General features: G+C 42.7%; 1 protein-coding gene across 6 annotated transcripts in view; it reads right to left on the bottom strand.

Moving 5' to 3' along the window:
• Window positions 1-2074: 2074 nt before the first annotated feature.
• MBNL1 (muscleblind like splicing regulator 1) overlaps window positions 2075-20931 on the bottom strand; it is a 96584-nt gene continuing 77727 nt past the window's right edge. For 3 of the 6 annotated variants that reach the window (XM_034063461.1, XM_034063462.1, XM_034063463.1), the window contains exons 5-10: window positions 18272-18529; window positions 16209-16362; window positions 10908-10943; window positions 10125-10219; window positions 7035-7109; window positions 2075-5470 (exon numbers count right to left, since the gene is read on the bottom strand). In XM_034063461.1, coding sequence (XP_033919352.1) covers window positions 7053-7109; window positions 10125-10219; window positions 10908-10943; window positions 16209-16362; window positions 18272-18529 — 600 coding nt within the window. In that variant the 3' untranslated portion in view covers window positions 2075-5470; window positions 7035-7052. Of the gene's footprint in view, window positions 5471-7034; window positions 7110-10124; window positions 10220-10907; window positions 10944-16208; window positions 16363-17226; window positions 17281-18271; window positions 18530-20931 lie in introns of all 6 variants that reach the window. The other 3 variants (XM_034063459.1, XM_034063460.1, XM_034063465.1) reach the window with 3 other exon arrangements.

Genomic DNA, 20931 nt, shown 5'->3' with positions numbered 1-20931 from the left:
TTACCACCTGGCACTTTGATCACTAACTCTCAGAGCCAAAGCAGAACCACAAACCCCATGGCACTGCAGCCCTTCTGCCATTAGCCAGAAACCAAATGCATTGAGCTGTACCTTGGCAAGACCAACCTGGCGGCAACAAGACCCCAGCCAGTGCTGCACAAGCATCAGGCAAAGACTTCCCTAGAGCTGGCGTCCTCCCAGTGCTGTGGTGGAGCCGTGTCCTGGGGGATCTCCCCCCAGCAGACCCCAACACCACACCCACCTAGCAGCAATCAGGTCCTACCTGCACACCCTGAGGCTCTCAGCTCCCTTCTGCAGCCACCTCCCAGTCAAGCTGTGCCCTGCTGCCTCCAGCCCTTTATCCCAGCGGAGCCCCATCACACCCACCAGCACACTTAGCACCGCTGGAGGCATGGGTGTGATTCTCCAAGCCTGCTCTCCCTGTGGCCTGGGGCCGGAGGAGATGATGCTGGGATAGGTTGCTGCATCCCACAGCACGGTGCTGCTCTCCCCAGCCCCACATGTGCTGTGTGTCTCTGGTGCTGCCAGAGGGCAGAGTTGTACCTGACCCAGCACCTCCCCCAGCACCAAGGCAGAGCTGGCAACCAGTGTGAGGCACTGAGGCACACAGCATGAAGCCGCTGCCAGGACCACAGTGGTGCGATCAGCTCTGTTTGGGCAGGATATAGGCTGTTTTTTATTACAACTCATACCCGGATGCAAAAGACCTTCGGAATTACTGTTTCCTTCTTCCTGGCACCATTCCCTGCTCTCATTACACATCATACAAAGGCCATTCAAACTCCTTTTCAGGCTTCTGCTCCTCCTTTCCCAAAGGCTGAGAATCCCTCACTCATTTCAGGAAGCATCTGATCTGCAGATACACACGGATCCCTTTGGACAAAATTCTTATATTTTGCTTTTAACTGCTACAGTTGCTGTTGCTTCCACGCTTGTTACCACCCCAGCTCTGGCCAGAGACATGCCACTGCTCTGGGCTTCCTGGTCTGCAGGTGCCAATGCTGCTTTGGCAGGAGCTCCTTCTCATTATTCTCCTCAGCAGCTGAGTGGTTTTTCTTGGTTCTCCTGTGTGAGCCCTGCTATGGGCAGAGCTGCTGCTTGGTACCTGCTTACCAGCCTGAGCACCCAGCACTGCCCAGTGTGATGGGACAAACCTGGCTGGGATGTGGCAGAGGGTCCTGTGTGACCCCAAGCTCTGTGGGGCCAGTGGCCCAGGGTCCACACCACTGAGTTACCTCCTGCCCAACAGCAGCTGCCAGATCAATGGCAGGAACCTCCATGGCTGCCTTCATTGGATAGAAAGAATCAAGTCACGTTATTTTTGCTAATTTAGAGCACTGGCACTGCTTGACACAGTATTTTTCACTTGGCAGCTAAATGCAATGATAGATTTAACTGCTGGTGTCACTGCAAGCATGAATGCAAACGCAGTACCAACGAGCCAGGGGCTCTGCTGACAGGAATGAGGTGTCTGGGTGTGCTGAGCTGAGAAGTGGATAAAACTAGCCTGTGAATTCTGAGGTCTCTCGGGCTGTGCCGATGAGCACAGGAGACACCTGCAATCCTCTTGGAAACCAGCTGTTCTGACAGTTTCATTTTTTCAAATTAAGCCTGTGATATTTTTGGTCAACAATTTTGATTACCAGTGATCTGTGGGACACTGATCAAGGAAGAGTAAAATGTGGAAATGGGGTTCCCTCTAATGCCCGTCACTGCCTTGCCGCAGGTACCAAAACTGGGGGCAGCTGCTGAGGGCCCATTTCCTTTACCTGCATCTTGAAAGTACTGCCACAAGAGGGTAATAAAAGCTCAGTCTAGATCTATGGTATCCTACTGTGCTGTATTTATCCTCTGGATTTAACAATAACCTCACACTTACTTAGTATTCTTCATAGATCTACTGTATCAGAGGATGTGCTGTAAAAAACCCCAATACCAGCATCTTTTTCCTCCAAATAAATTATATCCCTTCAATAGAACAAATGCACAGATAAAACTGAAAATGTGTGCAAAGGAAGCAGTGTAATTTTTAGCCTGATATAGAAAAATGTAATTAAGAAAGAGATCTTTTATTAGGGCAATTTCACTTTATTTTTTTTCCATACAGCAAGGTCATCTATAGCAGTAATAATAAAATAAGCATAAAAAACAAATTGCAGCCCAGGACAGAGTACATAATTTGGAGCAACTACAAGCAAAAAGTAAGTAAGTTTGTGATTACATAATAGTAAAACCAAGCACATCTGTCCTTTCAGCAGATGAAAGTTGTGGGGTTGCAAAGAAGTGCAACTTCACTAATTATTCAGTGTGAGTACTGGAGAGATCAGGTATGGCAATGGCCCAATCGCTTTGTCTTTCCAGCTTTGGCATTCGTGTAATGAGAAGGTTTCTTGAATGCATTCCATTAAAATGGTACAATTTCCCAGGTTTTTTTTCACCTGCTAAAAGAACAGGACCACTACAGCAATAAAAATAATCACATAACAACTACAGCTACGGTGTGCTGTTTGGTTTGCCTGTTCATGATTCAACTCTTTTGTGAAAGTCAGTATTTGTTTTTAAGAATCTTTTTTGTGAACAATAAACCACTGAAATTGTCAGAAACTGGTCTGAATAGCATATATCTTTAATATACTTTTTGATACTTTAAACATGCAGTAGTTTTTGAATAATGTACGAAATATTTGATCCATGATTTCACCTTGATGGTTTGAAGTACCTGCTTTTTTTTCTTTTTTTTTTCTTTTTTTCTTTTTTTTTTTCTTAATGATTTTCAGGCAGATTTGAACCAGTGGAGCTTTTGTCAGTCATGAGATCTTGGAAGGATGGCGTATCTTTCCAGCTGAAAAAATCCTGGCAAACTACAAGCTGTCCACATAAAGCAAAGCAACTTTTTTGAAGGGGTATGGAGTGCTAACTCTGTGCCACTTTTGCAAGCAATTTTGTTCAGCCTGTCATTTTATTAGCCTTAACAAAACTCCTTGTAATTATAGACATTTTTATTCAAAATAAGATCTTACTATTATACAGGTTTCTCTCTTTTTTGACTATATACAGAAGTGCAAAAAGTCAACCTTCTCTCTATACGTTCCCACATGCTAAACTGCAGCATAATCAACCCTCAAGAGTTTGCACACACACACGATAATTCTTGTTACGTAAACTTTGAGTATTTGGATTATCAACAAAAAGTCCCTTGATCTATTGATTATGCAGCTTATTTATAACAAGGCCTGATATTCAGGGATTTCAAAAAATATTTAAACAATATTTTAACATTTGAAATGGATACAGTAGAAAATAAATTTTATTCTAATATCTAGGAACTAGATTTTCTCATAATAACTAATTACAAACAAAATAAATCATCAAAATATTACTCAATTGTCTGCCAGGATTGTTGCCATAGCAACAACTTAACTTCTTACTTAGCAATGATTATATAATTATAAGATATCCATATAAAAGATCTTTGTTCTTTTAATGAAAACTAGACAAGAACTAACAATGACTGACATTCTTACATTGTAATATTAAATCAGTAAAATATAAATCATTTAGTTAACAAATACGAATACTCATATGACACTACATGTAAATTCAAAACTGAGTATGTTATGAAGAAAACTACCTTTTTTTTTGTATTTTGAAAAAGTCATCAGTAAACTCTAATAAAACAAAATTCTATAAACTGAAATGGTATTCAACTGGTAATAGAAAATGAAAACAATCTAATAAATGTAAGAAATAAAGCCTACACTTTTAACAAGAAAAAAAAAGTAATATTCTATAATGTTAAGTAACTACAATAACATGTGAAGTCACCTATACTTTCTTAACACGATTGAAATTACATTGGTATGGGTTTTAACCCGTAATGTAATAATCTAAGGCTTTAATAGATGTACAGTACAATCAGTAAAATCAACACATCATTCTTATACTATAAAGCATCTCTCTCAAGCATAAAAACTTGCAGTAAACTTGGAAGTATGGAGAGTTCTACAACCGAACTCACGCTTCTTCCACTCCACGCTATGCTACCAGTGACCTGGCCCCCACTTCAGCACTTTGCTGAACAGAGCAAAAATATCCTTTACTAGCTGCAACATCCAAACCACAAAAAGGAATTCCTTTGGATGAATCCGTTCTTAAAACTTGAATGCACATCTATTTTTTTTTTGTTTTTATTTTGTAAAGGCTTTCTAAGGCTATAAGCAGTTAATCTGAACCAAAAAAATCACATATAAAACTCACCCAAGTATTTAACCCACCCAATTTCTACACTAATTAACATCTCCATTTTTTCATATTTTGGTTTGTCATGCATCTGATGTCAGTGCTTTTTGTGTCTTTGTTTAGAGTCACCATGTAGAGCGTGACTTTGATGAAGTAAAAGTGAAACCCATCTCTGCAAAACATTTATAGTCCTTTTGACTTTTGACAGAGGGTATAAATAGAAGCAAAAGAAGTTCCTCAAACATTTGTTACTGTGTCTCAGAAATGGCTTTTCCCTTTCGCATATCATGTTATACAGTAAAATATGCGTAAATATTACACTACAATGCCTTAAAAGAGTTAATATATATGTCCAGTATGGGTTAATTTGTACGGCTAGAGTATCTTTCTTGTGCTGTCTACTGTTACGGTAAGGAATAGTTGGCCATTTCTGAGACAGCTTTGGTTTGAACAGAATGGTGCCCTTTGACTGATTAGTACTAACAAAATAAGTGAAAATGTGGTTCTGAAAATAACACTGCAGAAATAATACTCTAATCGGATGTACAGTCTATGGCACTTCATGAGAATCCTTAACAACGTGGTACTTAAAGCCATTGATGTGCTTTAAAATATACACAGTTGTGGTTTTGCTTGGCACATTCATCTCTGTCAGATACCTCTCTTACCACTTCTTACAATCTATTACATTAAAAATATTACTCTTAAACAAAAATTACTGTGCATGCACGCTCTCGTCTATAATGGCAATTTTAAATACAAGGTGCACCTTTGTTATTTGTAAACCTTGAAAGAAATAAACTTACTTTAAAAAATTATATCTTGGTCTACAGACGTACCAATACATAATAGATTCATGTTTACATCATCGTCTGTCTTTTCAAGGTGACATACATGATTATGTAGGAAATAGACTACATATGCATATTCAAACACATATGCATACTTCTGTTCCAGAAAAGATAGACAATGTTGTAGGTTTTAGACAATAAGATCACCTCAGCACAAATACCAATTCAATGTACAAAGTATATAGGCAACAGTGTGCAGTGGATTTCCAAGTTCTTGTTTCATCTTGTTAACATGCAATGTGTGGATGTCTTACTGCTGAGGGTGTTTCCGCGTGTTGCTTGACAGTATATACATTATGGCTAATGAGCTTGTCCTCTTCCCCACCCAAACACACTGTCCTTTTCTCTTTAGTTATGATCTAGAAATAAAAGAAGATAGATCATTTTCAACACAGTCATAACTTTTTGTTAGCACCATTATCAGCCCCAACTTTACACGTGCAGCAAGGAAATCTGCCATCAAGCATGGGGAAGCTTGCACATGCCCCCTGTTGGATGTCCCTCCCTTTAGCAGGTGTTCTTGCAGCACAGCTTCCCATTACACCTGAATTCTGCAGTGGCAAAAGTGCACAAGCTGGCCTCCTGCTGTTCCCAAGCCCCAGCTGTGGAATCAGAACTTGGGGACAGCTTCCCAGCCGGACAGCCCAGACCCTGGGAGGCAGCTCCCCATCCAGCACTGCATCAGTGCTGCCTCAGGCCCTCTCTCTTCGCTCTGCTGCTGTTGCCCCTTGTAAAGCCAATATTTGAGAGGCACCTAAGTATCCTCAGGAATCTGGGCCCTATGTTCCCAAGGTAATTTTTCACACCTAACTGCATGACTAGTGTAGTTGTTTCTCTAGTCTCTGTTGCCTATCACATGAGGGATGCCTCTAAAGAGTGGTCTCTACAACAGGGACACCCTCAGCCCCAGCTGACTGCAAGGGGAAGCTTGGTAGCAGATTTACACTGCAGATAAGCGGCATCCCACCTGAGTCGCTCAAGCAGTTTAACAACAGCTTTTTTCACCTGAAAGAATATCTATTATTATAAACCCACTGTGGCAAATCAGTTAATCCTCACCCTAAGTAATAAATCTGTTATTGCTGAGCTATTCAATAAAAACCACAGTAGAAATGGAGTGCAAAGGAGAGAAACACAGTACAAATGACAAGCTATCCTTGGGGAGGTGATGTGCTGCAAGTGGTCTTAGTTACAACAGGCAGTTTAGTAACAGACTGGAATCTACAGTTTTTTCATCACAGGAAGATACAGGGGGAAAAAAATGTCTCCTAAGCTTAGGCACACAAACCTAGATTTCAGGTTATTCAGGATGAAGATTGCAGTATACACAGCTGATCTAGACTATCTCCAATTGCCATTCACACTGACATAATGCAGGTTTGAACTGCACCCGCACTGTGGGACCTCTCTCCTCACCATACCACGCATGTAGGAAAATACTGTTCATAACATATTGTTGCCACCTGACAACCTGCGCTTGTGAGAAATCAGGTGTCAGCTAGACAGACAGCTACACCTGTGCTTGCAGAGATGCTGGCTTTCCAGATTTGCAGATTTAAAATTTGTTCTTTCTAAAGACAGCTTAACATAACCATCTCTCCCCACGACCTGGCCCTTGGCTCACATTAGTGCTGGAGCCATCATCCTTCATAAACAAAATGTCAGCCTCTAATTTTAGACTCTGATTTTGATCCATGTACAGACTAATACCAACATTTGGTCCAATGCACTAGCTAATGTGGTCACTGCTAACTATGGGGTCACTACTCAGAGAAGAATGGCATGCCAGTGGAGCTCAGAGCCTCCTTCCCATATCTTACTAGTTTTCTTAGAAAGGAAATAAAACATCCTGTCCCTGAAAAAGACAAATTATGCACATATGAAGGTAAGAAAAATGCAAGAAAAAACACATTGGGAACTTACTGTTTGATGACAAAATGTCTACATCTGTGTAACATACTTGTGGCTAGTCAGATGTTCGGCAGATATTATGGGTATCTATAGGTAAAAAATTTAAACAGTGAATAACATGTGCAATGAGCCAACCCAGAGACACAGCATTTTGCTATAGAATGTAAGTTTGGCAAAGTGAGGATTGGCCATGAGTTGGCAGATTTTATATTTCAACTAGAAGTTAAAGTCAACTGAAGTGCTACAATAGCAACTTAAAACTGGAAAACATTGTGCTAAGTACTAATTGACAAATATAAATAAGTATTTTTGGTTGTTTAGAAAACAAGAGAAGTTAAAGTCTACAAAAGTCATGCAGTGCAGTAATTGAAAATAGCCCTTTTTGTTGGCCTACACAAAATTCTGTGCTTTCAGTGTATCATTTTAAATGACAAATTCTCCAGTGGCCTTGCTTCAGTCTGATTTTGTGAAGTGTTCACTGCTTCCAATGTCTTGGCTATTGAATGCCAAACCTAAGATGCCCTGAGCTTGATTTTCATGGCTGGTGAAAATCCACTGTCAAGAAGAGCTGCCCACTGCTACCATGGCCATGACGGTGGGTCAGCTGAAAAGCTGAGACTCCCCAAAGCAGTGATACAATTCTCAAAATGTTCATCTGCATAAGCAGAGCTCAGGACGTGGCTCTCCCAAAGTGCTCCATCAACTCAGTTTCCCATAAAAAAGTATTAAAAGCAGAGCAGATTACCAGCAGTACAAACTTTTGTTCTACACAGGAGCCTTATGTCACATCTGTGCAGCCCTGTGGGTGGAGTCAAGAGCAAGCCCTTGGGGCCACGTCCTTGAGAAGGGCCAGCACTAAGGTGTGCAGGTGCTGTAGGAACCATGAAGAACCCTGTAGTACAGACAGGACCACATCTGTCTGGAGGGAGCAATAGATGCACCCATGTACAGGGAAACATGCTGGGGCATTGGCACAAAGTTGATTTGTACAATCACAAATAGCTGTTGTACTTGAAAAGACTCTTTTTCCTGGTGGATACTGAGGGAGACCTGTTAATGTGCATGAGAAAGTGAATGGGGAGGTTTCTTCTTAAATAAATCATTTACAGGTCTTGGTGTCGGTTTTTCCACCCCTTGTGCCCTCTCCTCCCCTAGCAGCTCTACACAACTCTACAACATTGCCACCTCAAACAGAAATGTGCTTCAAGCATAATGAAGCTTCTCATACCATTTTTTTTCTACTGCTGCAGGACAGGCTCTCGCACCCAACTGTGTAGAAGCATCAGGGATAGGGCTGTCGAAACATACCAAGGACCTTCAACATCAGTCAATGAAGATGAAGGGCCAGATCTTAAGACTTTTGGCATGCATGCACATTGCATCGTGTGGCATTAAATAACTTCAGCATTGCTCACAGAGTATATACATATATTTGTTATATATGTATATATTGAGATTGGTTGCAGTACTGTACTAGGTATGTTATGAGGCTCCAGGGAGGATATGCATGAAATTATCTGATTCTACAACAGAAAGTTGCCCTGTAATTTATTTGGGAAAATGCATGGCTATTTAGACAGAGATGATTTTAAAAAATAATATTTTCCTGTGGTTTGGCTTGTTCTTACAATTCCCTGGACTTACAAAGGATATAGAGACATACTTAAACTAACTGTATGGTGTAATAAACTACTGAGAGATCAGTAAGCAGACAGGTTACCAAAGAACGTACAGCTGGGCATTGTAAAAACTGGGAGTGCTCAACAGGCAAAGGTGGAGAGGCTCGAAGCCAAAGATTCTGGGCTTAATCTTGCAAGAGCCTGCAGCATGCGGTACCCTCAGTGGCAGCGCAGCACTCGGTGTGCTGCAGTAAGGCCAGGGCTGCTGGTGTTACCCACCCCAAGCACAGAGGGGCATGTGCACATGGGCACATGCACTGCTGCCCAATGTCCAGCTGTGATGCACACCCAACAGCTTTCCCATGGGATCTGTAATTGTTTAAGGAGTTAGTGCTAATGACTTAGGAAGCTGAATATATCAGGTAAGCCTGCCTTAAAAACTGACATCTCCAGGATTACACATACAGAAACATGCCTGCAAAATGCTGAAGAAAACATTTAGTTCCCTTTTCTAAAAGTGATTCCCACTGAGAGTAATACATACATATTAGACCAGAATTGATGGCTTCATGACATCAACAATTCTAATTCCCTAGTAAATCTAAAAAAAAATATTTGTTTTTATAAGAGGAACAAGAGGGTCTTTAAAAAGCTTTTACTGTTGCAGTTTCAGCCAGATGTACTACAGAAATCTGCATTTTTGACAACCCAGCCAGAGAAAAACAACAGGCCACGTTCTGTTCCCAGGCGCAACTCCAGCTGGTGAGTGTGGGGACTGCAGTTCCTCTGGCCCTGCAGCTCATCTTTGGAGCACCTCTTCTGGCTTTTCTGGGAGGACTTTTAATCACTTACTTAATAAAGCCTTACTCGTTTATTCCTGAAATACATCCAAACATGGCAACAACTGAGGTAACTACTTAGAAATAAAACCAGGCTCTAATGCACATTTTGTGAACTGAAGTCTGCTATTTCCAAGCAGAAATGCAAGCTGAAACAAAGGTTTAAATGAAGTTTCTATGTGGCCCTTGATCAAACGTTTTGTTTGGTTCCTGGAAGAGGAGAGTCAGAACACGTTCAGACTGCTAAATTCAGATGGTTAAAAGTGTGATCCTACAACCCCCTCTGCACAGAGGTTTTACTGGCTTTCACTGGAGTTCTGTACTAAAAGGAACTGTCGGCTTCACAGAAATAGAAATAAATAATGGGTTCCATGTATCATCCCTTTCTCTTTACATCTCTGAGAGCAGAAATAAGCAGCATGGCCCATAAATGTTAAAACTGAGTCAGAAACCCTATTATCAATTATTTTTAGCATCAGAAATGGAACTGCAGCACCTTTTGAGCATGGATAAAGGCTTATTAAGCTGTGCTGCAGATCTTAGAGAGAATGTGTAGGCCAACAAGAGGTAAAATCAAAACCCCCATGCTCATTAAAAGCACCAATTTCAAGTTGTCTGTAAGGAAAAGCTGTAAATTAGCAAACCTGGTTGGCTGTGGCTGTTGCAGCGAAGGGAACACTTGTGGCAGATGTTGTTGCTGCAGACACAGTGGCTGGCGTAGCACCGTGCACCATGGGAACTTTCGGAAGGAAAATCATATAAGCAAACATACAGAAGAGTGTAGCAGTATGGGAACCAGAGCGACATGTGGTAGGAGAATTGAGCATGGTATTTATCACAGCAAAAAGCCCGAGACATCATTGCCAGCGCGTGACATGCAATCACAGTGCAAAGCAGGACAACATTCCAGGGAGAAAGAGGGGTGGAAAATGAAAGAGAAAAAAAAAGGGGAAAATGCTTGTTACCATCAAATCAAGAAAATCGATACAAACAAGATTAACCATTTCAATACAAAAATCACAGCAGAATTTTTATGCACTTATATTTACAAATTTTTGTCTATAAAATTCAACCCAAGTATTTACTGCAAACAAAAATTAATCTTGTTGAAGGACAGTATGTGGCTATAGTAAGATACAGTCTTTATATAACACAAGATAGTTTCTAAACACTGGAACTCATAGTCCAATCAAAATCCACCAAAGAGCAATGTGCAATTCAAAAAACTGCTCTACAAAATTAACAACATCTATGTGTCCATGTCAATTAAATCAAAACAACTGCATTTAATTGACAGGTGTTAGGGCAGGAGGCTAAGGGAGGTGGACCGGCATGAGACCTGTAAGTTAAAATCTAGCAGTGGATTTTGAGGGTCTGTGAGCTGCACCACAGGTTTAAGATAATCAAGAAACAAAGCTGGCACCTACCAACACTTGTAGCGGGTGTCATGCACAATATTGAGCCTGCCCATCATGCATTGAAGGAAGGTGGATTTGGAAAGGGAAAAGAATTAAAACAACCCATCACACGTGTAATTAGAAATTTCATTTGAACAAAGAAGAAAAATTGTTATTATGGGAACAGTGGCATGTAACTGTCAGCACAATCAAACCATACAATAGCACAGTGATCCATTCCAACTAGTCTTCAGTGAAGGAGTAGGAGCTCATTGAACTGTGTGCTGGTTTATTGTGTTTGCCTTAGTAGTACCATGGAGGATTAGCATGGCCAGGAAAAGTTTCTTTAGCTTTATTTTAAACCTCTTTTGGTCTTAAATTTTTCTCTTTTTGAATTTGGCATGCATAACCCTGTATAACCCTTGTGAGCTTCTGGTGCAGTGGAAATGATGCTGACCTCTGCATCTATGTGCTTAATACACAGGTCAGAGGAGTGACGGAATAGTTAATGTCTCCTGTGCAGCTCAAGGCAGCACGTAAGACACTTGTTCAGCATTTGTTCCTACATTATTGAAAGCAGATAACCTTAAGGTCCTTTTCAACCCTAACTATTCTATGATTCTATGATTATGGGAGGTATTTTAAGCTGCTGGTGTCTAGGCTCACAACCTGCAACTCTCCCTAGGCTACACAAAAATAACTCAAGGGGCAGAACCTGGTGATTTCTGCCCTGCAACCAGAGCCAACAGCAGTATGGTGGTTTTAGAAACATTATGGTATCATTTTTTATATGTTGCTAAGTTGGTAATTCTGTTTATTTTAAACGGCAAAATGCCTTCCACCAGACTGAACTCAGAACCTTATATTTTTGCTTTCAATATGATAGAAAATATATACTGATATTTCAGGATATAAATTTTTAATATACAATTCACTTTTTATTTAATAATAATATTTATTAACACTACTAATTATGCCTGACACAGCAGAAGCTGAAATAAAATCTAAAATCCCAGAGACTGCAGTGGAAACGGAAACAAATCCTAGAAGACTGCCAATGGGAGCCACAGCAATGCTGCTTCCTTGACATTACATGACGTAACTGGGGGACAGGAAGTCATTTTAGCTGGTGCCAAGCATTTTAGTGGCTTGCACAATCTCAGGAGCATTTAACTAAGCAGGGGAAAAGTCAGTCAGTATAGTTACTGCTTGGGACAAGGTTATTCACTGTCATCACTGTATATGTAAGGCCACAAAGAAAAGAGCATGTTTCCTAATTACTTTTTCCTAATTACTCTTCTATCTCTCCTTCATGGGAGATACTGAAAATATTAATGAAGAAAGATTAAAGAAGGGTAGCTTTTTTGACTTCCCCATGCACAAATCATGGCTGAAGTCAATGGAATCACTTGCAAGATTAAAAAATTAAGCAAAATTTGTTTATAAAGTATGAACAGTATGTAAAACTGCTTTCTCAGTCCCTATTATGACATCCCTATGGTGCTGATAAGGTTACAGAGAAGAACCCTTGAGTTCTGTCTCTGTGCTGAAATGCCCTATTTATAATGTGGTACATACTTTTTAGATCTGGAATACTACATCATTCCATGCATTATTATGTCTACATATTAAAGACAAGTTAGATATTAATAATGGCTCTGAAATATCACTGTAAAGCTTTTCAGCTAGAAATCCTAGTCTGAGTTGTCATCATTAACATTATAACCAGTGCACACAGTTTTGAAAGCAAATTAAAGCAAATGAACAGAGGCGGAAATTAAAATACTAGCTAGGGTGCAATAACTTATTATGAAGACATAATGCTGTATGACCCTCTTACCTGAAATAAAAATAATTTTTGCTATGACCTTAATATTCATTTTGACTTCAGAAGCTTTGACTGACTAATGAGAACACATGAATAATAAATGTGCAGTTTCGAATGTTCCCTAGTTTTTCAGCACAAGGCAGAATTTTAATTCAAGGATGTTCTCAGTTAACTGATCATAACTTCACAACCAGATTATTTCTACAGTGGCATAAAGCTATTTTTATAAATATTCTATGTTTGCTAGAGCTTTACTTCCTCCTGTTATTCCCCTCAGTCTATTTTTTCAGTCCAATATATTAAAACCTAATTAGAAATATCACCATAGAAAGCATAAGCACTCCTGTCAAGGTGAACAGCTGTGCCTTATTTTTTCTTCCCTAACATCTTGGAGGATGTTGGACAAAGACCCAGAAGCCTCATGGATGAAAGTGCTCACACAGACACCACTTTAGGAAACTATCTGTGAACTGAGTCTCAGCCATGAGTAAGTTTTCTGGTGTTGAGGGCTGGAGGAACTACATGAAAGTGCAATGCATTATCTTAACGGCAGAGGTGGCTGAAGCCCTTCCAGGCTGGCTCTGCAGTTCAGCTGCCCTGATACAATTCTGCCCCTTGCAGGTGCATCGTGACAACAGCTCCTGTAAACTGTAAACCTGACCCCTTTCTTCTGGAGGATTATGCTTCTCAAAGACTGCTTGGCTGCCCAGTTGACACGCACAGGCTGAGAAGAGCTGTATATACACAACTGAGGAGACAGTGAGCTGAGGCACAGGATGGTAACAAGCACCAGGCCAAGAATTTTATCTTGTTGCCCACATGAGCTCTCTATCAGCACATATAAACATACCCCCAGCCAGCTCACAGTTACTGCAGGACAAATGTGTGGAAGTAGTGAATGCCAAATAATGGGTGCTCTGCAAGTTCACAGCCCCACAGCAAAACACATCTGCCAAGGTGTCAGGAGTTGGCAGCCAGGTCCAAAGTACCAAAACATCTACTAAGTCATGCAAAGCCTCCTCATTTGGCAGACTAACTCCACTTATTTCAACTAGCCAACACCACAAGCATTCCCTGTTCTTTCTTGCAAAGCCTTTCAGACTTCCCTCTCAGTCTGGGGACAACTTCCAGCAGTCAAGGTTTCTGGGAGACCTCAAGAGGGGAGCCATGTAAAGAGAGAGCTTTATTCAAGAGCAGTGAGATGAGTAAGAGCTTATAATCATTTATAGTGTGCTGGAGTGCTATGTCTATCCCCTGGCACATATGATCTGTTCATTTGCTTTTGCATGCCCTTGCATACAGGCAGCCAGAATTCCACCTTACAATTCTAAAGAGGTATCTGGGTTTGTCTGAATCATGAGTGGGAAACTTTCCAGGGTGAAACGTTAAAAGCTAAGTGCCCTGCAGAGAGGAAGGTACTGCCAAGATCCTCCACAGAAGTACATACTGATCCTACGTAGCGGACACACTGACACTGTGTAGGTTCTACAAGTGTCCTGCCCTCAGACCTCCTGCATTTTCACACACTGCAGCTGAAGCAGTGTAAGAATGCATATGAGTAATTACACTTCGGGTGTCTGAACCTGAAAAATGTCACAGTATTTCAGACCCCACTGAATTAACCTGCCTCTGCTTCATGGCAGTGGAGCTTGAGGGCACCCATGCTCTGTGCTCTCATGTTGGTTCTTAGGGACAGAGAAACTCTATTTGTAGATGACTCTGCATAAACAGGACTGATGCAAGTTAATTTTGAGTGGGGGAAAACTAAAAAGGGCAAGGCAGAAAATAAGATTTTCAAACTTTCAGAAAAGTACTGGATTACTGAGAAGCTCAAACTGCTTCTGTCTGAAAAACATAAAAAGAGAATGTAGCGCACACTAAAAAATCCTTTGCTTTTCTTGTTTAACACATACTGAACTTCAGTGGTCCAGAAAGGTCAAATGACTCATCAGGAACCACTGCGCAAACTCCTGTAGGTTTCAGTACAGATTTGCTAGAGGAAGGGCTGAGGTAGGTGATGTGTAAGTGCCAACATCAAAGACCATGGTCAATGATGTAGTGCAAGTGAGCTCTGAGGCACATGAACCATACAGCTTCTAAGTTCAAAGAGTGTGATTCAAATCAGCTTGAGTACTTTCAGAAATGATCCAGCCCCTCACTGATTTAATGGAAGCTGGAAAATTTAATGGTTTGCTAATTACATCAGTTATGCTTTGCCAAAACAAATGTTTAATATTTACAGGAAGGACTCTGATTGCACGTGTTTTTATATGAATTTTAGAATGTGGGCTAGAGATTTGATCTAAAACTTAATCAGTCTTTCTATTGACTCAAACAAGCTTCATAACAGGCTTTTACTAACAGATTTCAGAGGTTGTAAGCTATTAAAATCAAGCTACTACATCAAGCAACTGATTTTTGTGCAATTTAAATTACACCTGCAAGTTGTATGTGAGATCAAAAAAGAATGGTAAAAGGCATTATACTGAATTTTTGGGAACATACATGCCACAAATGTTTAGGATAAAATACTTAGGTGTTCTTGGTAAAGACTAAATAGCTGTATTTTCTTTCTCCCCTCAACTAGTCTGCATTACGAAGGGCTGTCCTCACAGACCCTTTCTGATTTTGTTAGTACAGATCTATCAGAAATCCTCTGCATACCTCCTAGAATGATAGTGCTGTTTTAATGTGGGTTCATATGTGAAAAGCTAATTCATCTGTGTTAATACAGGTATAAATTCACACGGCATACTAGCTACACAATTCTTCATGAAGTGCTGTTTGCAGAACCAAAACGTATATTCTGAGTCCCATCACTTGTTCTCTGAAGGGACTTTTGTTTATGTAAGTAGTACAGGCATCAATTCTTCTTCCACTGAGACAGGCGTAGATTTGATCACTCTTGAATAAGAACAGGTGCACTTTGGCTCTGCTTAAACCAAAATCAGCCCTCGGACTTTAGTGGTAAAGGCCTGAACTTTGATTTCTGTGTAGGTTCACAATCAGCCTACCTGTGAGACTGCCTGCCTGTGACTTTTATGATCACTGCACTGTATTTAAAATCAAAACTTCCAAGCGTGTGACTGAGAACAACTGTTGCTAAGCACACAAAGGCAAAGGGGTCTTACAGCAAAGACAAACAAATACAACAGCTTGAGAGATGTATAATGAAGAAAAGTTAATTGAGGGAAAGAAGAACAAGACAGAAGATTTCATATTTTGATTTGGGATGACAGAAGATGATGCTGATTTTTATGTTAGACTGGAAAACACCCACCCAGCTTCCAAGAGAAGCAGAGAGAAGCCAGCCTTCCTGCAGTCAGCACCTCCTTGGCCAGTGGCTCACTGGCACCGCAGAGCTCACCCCGGCACCAGCAGCCGCTGCACGCACAAATACCTCTATGCATTTGCCTCCAGGAACAAACGGTTATTTCCTAGTGTATTTTTTCCAGAATTCCCATTTTTCCCTCCCCAGAAAGAGGCAAATGAGAACCACTTACCTGGTGGAAGGAAGGCTGTATGCTGCTGTAACTGCATGTTGGCAAGAGCTTGCTGGTATTGGAAAATACCAGTGTTAAAGACTGCGGTGGCACCATTGGTTTTTTCAAGCGCAGGCCTCTTTGGTAATGGGGGAAGTACAGCTTGAGGAATTCCCTGAATGGTGGATGGGTATAAAAATAAAGTCCAGTAAAAAAAAGAAAAAAAAAAAAAGGGGGGGGGATTGGAGGAGGACAGGAGAGAGAAGAAAAGGAAGAGAGAAAGGAAAAGAGAAATATCAGTAGAAGGCAAAAAAACAGGCAGCACCATGTTTATCCATGAGCAAGCAAGCAGCATAGCAGACTTAACTACCAAATAAAAGGCAAGGTAAAAGCCTTACAAGGGAGCACTACTTTAGCCTACCATTACAGCGGCACAGGTAATGTGTTGGAGCCATACATTATAGGAACTGGCGTAAATATTATGCTACTGTAAAGCTTCAGGGTTTCGGTCAGGAGCGAGGCTATTGGGGTAGGGGTAAACAGCACTGCTAGCTCCATGAGGATCAACACGTAGAAGCAATGTTAATAGTCACCGTCCGGAGCAGATGGCAGGGCCACTGGTGACTACCCACTCCCTGGGCCCCAGCGCCTGCCCAGGCATGCAGAGCGCGCACCGCATGCCGGCACCCCCAGGCCACCTCCGCGCCACAGCGCCGCGAAGCCATGCCAACGCACCCTGCGCCTGTGGCTGGCCCTGCGCCATGGCCGCCCGCATGGCACCCTTGGGGAGGGGACGGGATGGGACAGGATGGACGGACGGACATGGGGGTAGGAAGGGAGGGGACGGGTGGGGGCCAGTGGAGTGCAGGGGCGGTGGGGTCTGGAGCCCTGCTCTGGGGCCTGGTCCAGCCTGGCCGCCCCTCTCCTCTGGCCAGGGGTAAGGGAGGGAAAGCGGGATATTCCATTTCTACACATTAACCCCAAACTCAACTCTACGATACAGCTACATGCCAAGCTAAAAGGTGAAAGGTCATAGTACCAGGTCAAAGGTTGCCTCGAGGGGTCGCTTCAGTGATTTGACAGCCGACTGAGTCTTAATTAGCAGGCAGCGAGCACATGATGGCAATGGCCAGTGGGGTCAAGCGCATTAACATAAACAGCAAGCAGAGGTGCATCATGGGGGCAGCAGTGCATTTGGGTAGGTGAGAAAAAACAAATAAAAACAAATCACCGGATGCCGTGTACAACGGTAACAAGACTAGGCATGCACGGGGGGCCGGCAGGCGGCCCCGCGCGGGCAGGCGGGTGAGGCGCAGGGCACTCAGGGCTACGCAGGAGCGCAGATGGGGCTCCCCACAACTGGTCACCACCCGCGCTGGCCGGCAGTGGAGTGCCTTCTGGGAGCCCACGGCCACCACCTAGCAACGCTGCTCCTGCTCCCCCTGGCCACCACGCCCCAGCACGCCTGCTGTGCTCCTCTTCCCACACCCCCATGGGCTGAGCACAGCCAGGGCAATGTGGCTCCAGGGAGGGTGCTGTCCTCTCCTCACTAGGACACCAGTCCCTGGACAGTTCCACATTTGGTTGCTACAACTAGGAGGTTTGCTCTAGTGCCTGGTGAGAGCTGCTGACAGTCCTCGGGTAGGGGACAGGGAAGTGGGCTATGAACAGCATTAACACAATAAGGTTGACTTCAAACTAAGTCTCTACAGACATGGACTTACGGTAACTGAAATACAGGTTTATCTATCCGTGCAACTAGATAGATACACATCTACCCACACAAACATACAATAAACTATATATACATATATGCACACACACGTACAGACACACACACATGTATGCACACGTATATGTACATATAGATACTCTGTACATCAGCAGGCAAAATTAGTGAAACACCTTAACGGTCTGAAACTACTTAAGAGCAGATCTGGCACCACATGCTGAGAAAGCTCATTGCAGCACGTAGTGGCTAGGACCCCGAGCACACGCACCCCCTCCAGCAAGAACAGCTATTACACATCAGTTATTGTCTCTCATCAACATACTTCAATTCCAGAGGTGTTTTCCAAACTTACCATGGCAGCTGCAGTCGCTGCTGCCTGGGCAGCTGCAGCTTGATTAACCTGGTACTGGGCAGCCTTGATCTTGGCTTGCAGGTGTGCAGGAGGGTGGAAGTATTTGCACTTTTCCCGTGAGCATCTCCCTTTGATGTAATCCATGCAGACAGTGACCGTGTTATCGTTGGTGTCAATCATTGCGCTGTCGGCGGGGTGAGCAAACCGGCAGTCATTTTCTCCCCTGTTGCAGTTGCCACGCTGGTACTCTCGACATACCTGTGACACCAGGAAAGGAAGTTGCTTAACTTGGGTGATGGGTGTTGCAGGCACAGCTTGAAGCAAAGTCAGGATTTCTGAACATATATGAGTGCTGCAAAAACAAGTGCCTGTCTCACCATAGAACACAGCAATGGTGAGATGGTGGGCTTGGTTCTCTGGTGGCAGACACTGCTCTAAAGACAGTTCTGATGTCAGAGCATCAAAACCCATGAGGATTAAGAGCCAGTCACACAGCAGGTTCTGTTTTGGCTCGCACCTAGCTGCCCACCAGTTTTTTCCTGTTTTCTGAAGAAATGTGCTGTGGCTAGCTCTCAGAGATCACTCCAAGCACCACAGTGCTTGGACAGAGTCACACTCCACTGTGATCTGGCTGTGATCAAGTTAGCAAGAGTCAATGCAATAGTTAAGGTGATCGGCCAGAGGTGCTGGAAGAAGGGCTGCATGGCTGTCCCGGAGCAGCCCCACCAGACAGGCAGGCACTTTGTGCCCGGGCCAGGGAGCGAGCTGCACCAATGGGATGTACAGTACAGCACCGCCTGCCACTATCCAGAAGTCTGCCACAAGAGGGCAATTCAAAACCCGTAGTGGTGGTGGCTGCCTCACCCGGGCTGACCGGCAATTGCCCTGCGGATCAGCGGGAAGCTAGGCCCTGGTGGGAAAGAGCAGAGGCTCTAGCCAGAGAGGCCACCGCTCCCGCTGCCACACCACCGCCGTATGACAGCAGCAGAACAACTGAAGGAATCAGAAATGGCACCGAGAAACCTGCTCGGCTGGAGAGATCCCCTGCAGCACCCCTTCTGCTCATACAGGGACTCCAGGCCGGTCTTAAACAGCACAGAGCCCTCCCAGACCTGCGGCCACCACCAGCAGCGCAGACACGACTCTCATCACCTCTGCGACAAACAGCAGCTCCCCCTTCACACACCTTGTAAACCCTGCATTTGAAAAAATGACGTGCGTTCCTTTCATGGTCAGCTCTTCACAACCACAAACAAAAATGCATTTGTCATTTTAGTTTTCCAAAGGCTATAGGAAACAGAAGGGGACAAAAACAAGTAAGTTTGTGTAAAAATAAAACCACTTTAGTAGATGGAATTTCCTTTTCAAGGTGGGTGCCCATGAGCTTGAATCATCAGTATTTCCTCAAGAACCCTGGCTTTGATCCCTGTAACAAACCAAATTTGGTTTTTATTTGGTTTCCATCCATGCTAGTGCTCTAGCTGCTTTTTAACCCCTGTGCTGCTTCAAGTACCAGCTGCCCATCACCTAAAAATTATGAAACGACATCCCAAAAGGACAAGAACAATGCCATTTGTGAACCCCTTCACAGGAAATATCAATTTGTCCGGTGCCATTCCAGCATGACCCTATTTATAGCTTTTTTTCCATGCAGTGACAAAAGACTAGGTGTATATTTGCAGCAGAGCCAAATGAGCCAGTTCAGTGACTGGGAAGAATGTGGTGCCTTTAAAAAGGTGCCATCAGAATCACAAATCTTCTAGTATCTGCTATGTGAAAGCACCATCCCTGCTCACGCAGGACTCCTGGTCTCTCTCCCTCTCACTCTCAAGCCAAATGGAGTGTCATGTCCACGCTTCTCCATTAGACTTGTGCTGGGCAGGTCAGCCACATCATCTGCATTACAGTGTGCTCTCTTTCATCATCTCAGAACATTTTCTGGGTCATGGACCAGTGCTTCCTAGCCAAATACAGGCCTCTCAAACAGACCACAAAGGATTATTTCCTTTGATTATTTGTTTGCAGTCTAGAAGTAAACTGAAGCCCTTTCCTCTGAACAGAAGGGATGCAACTTATGTCAGTTGACTGTCTTTGATCTGTCTTGTACTGGTTATCCACAAAACCAAGGTCTCAAAACCATTCCACATGTAAGCAAGAGCTATTCCATTAACTCTACGTTGTGTTAGTACTCCATTAATAACACAAAGATGATGTAAATAAGTGCATATATATAAAAGTATACACCAAGAGAAAAAAAATGTATCCACAGATAAGCTAATTTTACCATAAATAAAAACCAAAGAATGACCATAAACCTGAAATAGTTAGGCAGAGATAATCTTTGTCATGTCCAGAGCAAATTTTCACAGAGCTGTCATGTAGTAGCTGAGATAAGGTGATGAATGGCCTGCTCTCAGTATTTCTAAGATCTCTGAACGATGGTTTACAGCAGTCAGGCACAAACCATAATACTGGCAGTCATTCTAATGAGTGTGACCAGCAATGGCTTTTCAGCCACTGTGACAGTAACCAAGAATGTTTTTAATCCTTGTTTATTTAAAAGCAATCACTGAAAATGGTGGTATTTTTTGCCATGGGCATGCAGCAATATTTCACTCATCTGCTTGACCAGAGGCACAGAAGTATGACACGTTGCCTGG

This window comes from Melopsittacus undulatus, chromosome 6 (assembly GCF_012275295.1).
Source record: "Melopsittacus undulatus isolate bMelUnd1 chromosome 6, bMelUnd1.mat.Z, whole genome shotgun sequence".
NCBI classification, from domain to species: Eukaryota; Metazoa; Chordata; class Aves; order Psittaciformes; family Psittaculidae; genus Melopsittacus; species Melopsittacus undulatus.
The sequence above is the reverse complement of the archived record's forward strand: the minus strand, read 5'-3'. Positions and strand labels throughout refer to the sequence as shown.